At 47.5% G+C, this 6,575-nt stretch overlaps 2 protein-coding genes across 2 annotated transcripts in view; one reads left to right on the top strand and one right to left on the bottom strand.

The window, feature by feature from the left end:
• The window catches only part of LOC125546757 (WPP domain-associated protein-like), a 37,533-nt gene extending 33,486 nt beyond the window's left edge, over positions 1-4,047 (top strand). Inside the window, exons 2-5 of the mRNA XM_048710900.1 lie at positions 7-1,322; positions 1,510-1,636; positions 1,796-1,897; positions 3,562-4,047. Coding sequence (XP_048566857.1) covers positions 7-1,322; positions 1,510-1,636; positions 1,796-1,897; positions 3,562-3,612 — 1,596 coding nt within the window. The 3' untranslated portion in view covers positions 3,613-4,047. The remainder of the gene's footprint in view (positions 1-6; positions 1,323-1,509; positions 1,637-1,795; positions 1,898-3,561) is intronic.
• A 474-nt stretch (positions 4,048-4,521) lies between these two features.
• Positions 4,522-5,886, bottom strand: LOC125543484 (ERI1 exoribonuclease 2-like). The gene has a single exon (XM_048706848.1). It carries the CDS (start codon positions 5,670-5,672, stop codon positions 4,704-4,706), a length of 969 nt encoding a protein of 322 aa, XP_048562805.1. The 5' UTR covers positions 5,673-5,886; the 3' UTR covers positions 4,522-4,703.
• Positions 5,887-6,575: the final 689 nt, after the last annotated feature.

Genomic DNA, 6,575 nt, shown 5'->3' with positions numbered 1-6,575 from the left:
TGGGGGCTTTTGGGATCCCAGTATAACTCTGATGGTGCAGAAGATGTGAGTAAACAAAGAGGCAAGGAACAATCCTGTAGAAATGGTACAACAAAGGAAGACAGTCCTAGAGTCCCTCCTGAAGAGGTTTTTGGTGATCTGTCATACCTGAAGCACATGGATCAGGATGCTTTGATAGCCCATTTTAATAAAGAGATGAATCATATGAAAAGGCAGCATGATAAGGTCGTGCAAGAGAAGACAGAAGAGATATTCGCACTAAAGCGAAAACTGCTAAAAAAGGAAGGATCCAACCCATGGCATTTACGGAATAACAAAGAATTCGAGCAAATTAGAAAGAAAATCGGGGAAGTTATGGCAAGATTAGATGGCCTTCTCTTGGAGAATAATAAGAGAACCACTTCTGGCATCAAGGCAGAAACATTTGCTGGCCAACACGACAAGAGCAATGCCTTAGATTCTGAAATCCAGCCAATACATTGTGCTGCTACTAATAATCAAGTAGAAGCGTGTGCTTTTCCCATCCAGGCATCACACACTACACCCATAGAGCCAGATCATGCAGAGAAAATTGGAATGTTAGAATCTGATATTGAAGACGCCAGGATGGCAACCATCATTAGAGAAGAGATGGAGATGATTGTAGTAAGAGAGTTCGTTAACGAAATAGAAATACGGTTGCATGGTAATGAGATGGAGTATAACATGAAGCAAGACATTTGTTCAGTCATTCAGAATGAAGCTGTAGCAGAAGCGCTGTTAAACCTCAACTCTGCATTGTTAAAGTTCAATGAGGAAAGGAGCTGCTCTGAAGCGGTATCGACTCTACAGAAGCAAGAGATTGAGAAACTGAAGCGAGCTGTTGACTCTTTCAGTAAAGTAGTGAGGGAAAAAGAGGCGTGTCAGATTGAACTGGGAGCAATGAAGGGTCATATGGATTTATTATCCCATCGACTTGATTTACTTACAGTCAGAGTCGACAAGCAAGACTCTTGTATATCTGAAAAAAACAAGGAGTTTGATATGATTGCTGGCAGGCTGGAGCAAGCTATGGAGGATGTACGTCAAAATGAGATCATTTCCAGTGAGTTGCTCCACAGATTTAGAAATGCTACAGACTCTCTAAAGGAGGCGGAGAAACAAAATCAATATTTACGTAACGTCATCCAAGATAAGGAGAAAATATTCACATCAACCATTTATAAAGAAAAGGAGTTCAAAGAACGCATGACAAGTCTTGTTGAATCTATGAGAGAGTTTGAGAATCTGATTACAGATCAACAAACTATCATTGCAAACAAAATTCAGCACAGTGAATCAAGGTGCTTGTATTTGCATTGCATTCAGTACTGGGGATACCTGTTTATTTTTGTGAAAACTAGATTACTTGCTGATAATTAATCTTATCTTAACTAATCTTGCCATATGATTACCTTTATAGTTCACAGTACTTATGGCTATTCTGTGTTCTATTTCTGTGAATAAGGATGGTGTCCTTTTCTTGCACAGGTTCTGTTTACTGAAAGACCAATGTAAACACCTCACGAAAGAAGGCAATCTTTTAAAAAGAAAGGCATTGCGATACAAGGAGATATCTGAGACAAGAGGATCTAATCTTCAAAAGGCTGAGCTCGAGGTAAATATAATTTCAGATCGTAACGACTAGTATACTTTATTGCTTCTGTTCCATGTATATTGCTTTGCCTGCAAAATGCAACAAGGTTATAACCTTGATAATGCCCTAAAGTGGGAGGCGAGTGATGTATTGAGTTGTGATTTCTGAATTTTTCTGCAGGTGGATTTACTTGGCGATGAAGTTGAGGCCTTAACGGATCTTCTTGCAAAAATTTATATTGCGCTCGACCACTATTCTCCAGTTTTGCAACACTATTCTGGGGTAACTCTCGATAATTAGTCCATCTCTGTTTGAAGTTGACCAAAACAATTTGCTAAAAGCACGAATTCATATAACATGGATGGTAATAGAAATTCCAATCAAATTTTGCTGGTTTGTTTCTTCATTAATGAATTTGCTCTTTGCGTGCAATTTGAGGGCATGTCTAGGATCAGAAAAGTCCACATTACAACCCTCAACTTACTCGGTTTAGGATTCAACCCTGAACTTCAAAACCGGTTGTCCCACACCCTGACCCCCCACTCGGTTTTAACCATGTTGGCTGGTTTTGATTGGGTTTGACCACGTTGAACCCTCCTTACATGTGGGACCCACCCAAAAATCAAAGAAAAATAAATATCTCTCTATTCTCTCTCGCCGGCGACAACAGCTACCGGCCATGTTGACGTTGCGCTCATGGGGAGGCCTCCGACCTGCAATTGAAGGGGGAGCAGCTGAGTCGGGTGGAGAGGGAGCTCTAGGCGTGGGGAATTGATCCGGGATTCACCGTAGGTTTGACACGGTCATCGGCAAACGCAGCAGCGATTTCCGCCAGAGCTGGAGGAGAGGGGTGCGGTTTGAATTAGTGGGAAGCATGAGGAGAAAATGGGTGCGGTTGCCATGCCCCTAATATGCACGCCCGCCATCCCACGACTCACTGATTCCTGTCGTCGATCCTGCCACTCCAGGCAGGGAGGTAGCCGGGTAGAGGAGGTTGGGGCCTCGCCCGTGGCACTCCAGTCAAGGTGGCTGAGCCTCGCCTGCGCCGGTCCCCCGACTCGCCCATTCTTGCCATCGACCACGCTGCCCCGGGTACGGAGATTGCTGGGGAAGTAGGAGGCTGGGGCATCGCCCCGCGTGGCTTCCGGCACGGAGGTTGGGGCCTCGCCCATGGCGCTCCCCAGAGTTTTTGTGCGCGCCTCTGCCGTCGTTGCGCGGCATGTGGAGGAGCAGGTTGTGTGCCGATGACAGCTGGGGGGGGGGGGGGGGGGGGGAGGATGGCTTGCAAGGGTGCATCGACATCCCTAAGAAAGGAAAGGACATAGACAGAGGAGCTGGGGTGGTCGTAGAATGAGGTCGTGGGGCGGCGGAGCTTGTCAAAGCCGACCAAGCTGGCAGGCGTGCACCTGGTGCCTGCGACAAGACCTGCACCCTGCTCACCCAGCTGGGTTCGCACCGTCGTCAACGCCTTGCTCCTCGTCAGGCACTTGCACGCCGCATCAAGCAAACATTTCCATGGCAAAGGAGCTGGAGCAGCTGCTGGCACTGGCTCCTTGCTCGACTTTGCTGGCTGCACCCACGGTGCATGTCCACTGCAGGTCGGCAGCCAGGTCGCAGCAGGTGGCAGAGAGAGCTTTTATTTTTTGGGTGGGTCCCACAGGCTGACTCAGCAGTCAACGCAGTCAAAACCAAAAAGGGGGTGGATTTCTGAACCAAGTGGCAAGTTAAGGATGTGGGATACCGATTTTGGGTTCTCAGTCCTAAGCGAGTGGCAAGTTGAGGGTTGTAAAGTGGATTTTTCTCGTCTAGGATTACCTATTGCTCCATATCATGCTAGTGTGGTAGGAATTGCTGGCATCCATCGATACAGCATGATTTTCTTGCACCCTTACAAATTATGATTTTGATGTTTCTGTCGGATACTTATTGTAGTCTTGCTTTCACAGGTTATGGAGACCTTGAACATGATCAGGAAACACATCAGCACAACAAAGTGAAATTCCTATGCACATTCACATCAGCTGGTGTGATGCTAACAGCAACCTTGGTTTTATTGGCCTGAAGGCGCACTTCAGGTGGTCCGCGACAACTTCTCTAGGTGGTTGATAAAGCCCTTGCAGTAGAAACCAAGGGCTAGGTAGTGCAGAGTAGCTTGTTCCCCTCAGTAGGCAGTAGATTTTGCTAGTCTTTGAGCACCTTGTAACCGACCCACCCAAACCATGGTTACTGGTTAGTCCTTCCTTGTGTTTGGCTGTGATGCTACCTGCTGGTCTGCAGAGGGGAGGCTTGATTGGCCAGCAACAACGGTTGTGGTGTGCTTGTGACCAAGCTTTCGTTTTGTGACTGAAAATGTATGGCGTTTATGTAAGAGCTTGACAACCGTTGGCATTTGTGTTGGAGCAAATTATTTGAGTTAGCTATTATCTCAGAAATCGACAGTTGGCTGTGTTATTTTCCAATCTTGATATAATGTTGCCTATATGATGGTGATATGCGGCAAGATGGCAAGTTGTCAACATTCCCTTGTTCACTGCATCCCTCTCCTCGGCATCGGTCGTTGTCGCCGCGTCTTTGGCCGACGTGATGGATGCGCTGCCCGGCGAGCCGCCCCTTGGACGAGCAGGGGGCTTCATCGGATGATGACTTACAGTTTGCTTTGTCGATTGGAATTGTAGCCTTCATCAGAAATTTATCAATTTTGCAGCCTTCATCAGAAATTTATCAATTTCACTTGCAAGCGAACCGTTGGCCTGTTGCTCAATACTGAAGAAATACAGAGAAAAAGGAATCTTGTATTAATAGTAATAATTAAAACGAAATTTGTATTGATAATAGTAATTCAGACACCAATTACAGTGAACAATCACACTAGACTAGGAGTATAGTAGAATCAGACACCGATTACATAACTAAAACGAAATTTCTATTGATAATACTAGTTCAGACACCGATTACATCAAGAATAGCCCCATTGGTCAAGTTCTATTTCAAAGACCAAATTTACACCTAGACAAGAATCTGATTCTGATGGCTAACAACTGAGCCACACTGGATTCTGAATCTCAGTCTCATGCCGTGGGTCACTCATTCAGTTGCTCCACGCGAAGTAGGGGCAGACGGTTCCCATGGCCGGCGCCCAGTTAGCGCATCCCGAGAAGCACTTGCCCTGCATCACGCCTCCTCTGCTCGCTAGCCCGCAGTAGCACAAGCACGTCGCAGAGTGGCCACCGCAGGGGCTGATCATGTAAGGCTGCGGCAGCTGCTGCTGGATCGGCGCCGGCACCAGCGCAAACGAGCCACCGAAAGGGTCTGTGCGAGGCGGCTGCTGCTGGATCGGCGGCGGCGCCGACGCCAGCCCCGGTGAGCCACCGCAAGGGCTTGTGCGAGCAGGCTGCTTCTGCATCAGCGGCGGCGGCGCCAGCGAGCCGGTGATGGTGATCTTCACTCCGCGCCGCATGAGCTCAGCAAGCAGCCGCGCGGTGTTGCGCGCGTCGTCCAGCCCGCAGTGCAGGCGGCCCTCCCAGTCCAGCCCCGCCGCCCGGACCGCTTCCTGCAGGTTGACCCGCCCTCCGCCGCCGAGCGCCGCCTGGAAAGGGACTCTCAGATTGATCCACTGATCGAAGTAGGAGGGCTTCTCGATGCCCTTGAAGCGGCACTCGAACTCGAGCATGGTGCGGCAGTCCCAGTCACCCCAGGTCACGACGGCCAAGCGGACGCGTCTCTTGTTCCCTGCCCCCGCCGTCGCCGCCTTCAACCAAGCGTCGTGCAGCCAGAGCGCGTCGCCGAGATCCACTCCGCCGTCGACGTCCTCCTGCCGGATGCCGGTGAGTTCCCTGCAAAACTGGGTCAGCACAGGGTGATGTTTTGGACGAACGTACCTGCGAAACGCGGACTCGATGCGGCCGGTGGCGCCGTCGACGAGCACGGCGGGGAACTCGATGATTTCCTGGGGAAAGATCCGCGCGTCTTTGACGCACGTCGCCTCGAAGTCGACCACCACGAAGAAATCAAAATCTTGCTCCAGGCCCTGCCCGCGCGCCGCCATGATCGCTGCCATGTTCGCCGGAGTGCGCGAGATGGGGGGAAGTTGGGAAGATGGGCGGCGAAGATCGGGGGAAGATCAGATCGAAAACTAGGGTTGCGAACCCGCCGGTGCGTCGTCCCCTTTAAATCTATCGAAGCAAAAACTAAATCTGATTCTTGGATCCGCAGCTCGACGGATTGGCGCAACTTCTATCCAAATCCAATCCGATGCTTTTCGGAACAACAGTAGGCGCGTTTTTTTTCTTTTTGACGTCGGTGGCGCTAATTTTCTAATCTAATCTTTTTTAGGGGATTTTTTTAATCTAATCAACAAACCAAAGGTTGTGATTTTCAGTTGGATCAGCAAACCAAAGGCTATTTCTAATTTATTATTTTAATTGAATAAACCATTTTTTAAAATTGCGCATATATTTGTTGAAACACGGGAACAAAACATTTGTTCGTTGTCACGAATATATTTTTTTGAAAGTTATTCACATTTTCTAAAAACTGTGCTAACAATTTTTTTATACTATGTTAAACTTTTTTTTCAAATTCATGGTTTTGAATTCTTAACTAAATTTATGTTTTGGAAATATATGCATTTAAAATAAAAAATAAAAAGGTGAAGAAAAATAAATCAAAGTGACATCAGCATGATGACCGCTGCGGCTAGGCTAAACCTGGGCATTCTCCATGCCGGGTTTGGTTTCGGTCGGGCTTTGTAAAGCCCAACATTAAAATCCCAAGCCCTTGCCTTGCCCAGCCCAGCTCAAAATAGATGAACAGTAACTTTTTTATTAAAATGATGTTTTTTGAGTATTTAAAATATGTCTTTAGGGCCGGTATTTAAAATATGTATTATACCTATATTTCTAATAAAATAATAATTTATGCTTTGTTTGGGCTTATTTTCGGGTTTCAGGCCAGGCTTCTC

This window comes from Triticum urartu, chromosome 3, assembly GCF_003073215.2.
Source record: "Triticum urartu cultivar G1812 chromosome 3, Tu2.1, whole genome shotgun sequence".
Taxonomy (NCBI): domain Eukaryota; kingdom Viridiplantae; phylum Streptophyta; class Magnoliopsida; order Poales; family Poaceae; genus Triticum; species Triticum urartu.
This window is presented reverse-complemented; position numbering and strand designations above follow the sequence as displayed.

Bases quoted from the DNA above. Each gene is read 5' to 3' on its own strand.
- LOC125543484 (XM_048706848.1), bottom strand. From the start codon at position 5,672: ATGGCAGCGATCATGGCGGCGCGCGGGCAGGGCCTGGAGCAAGATTTT.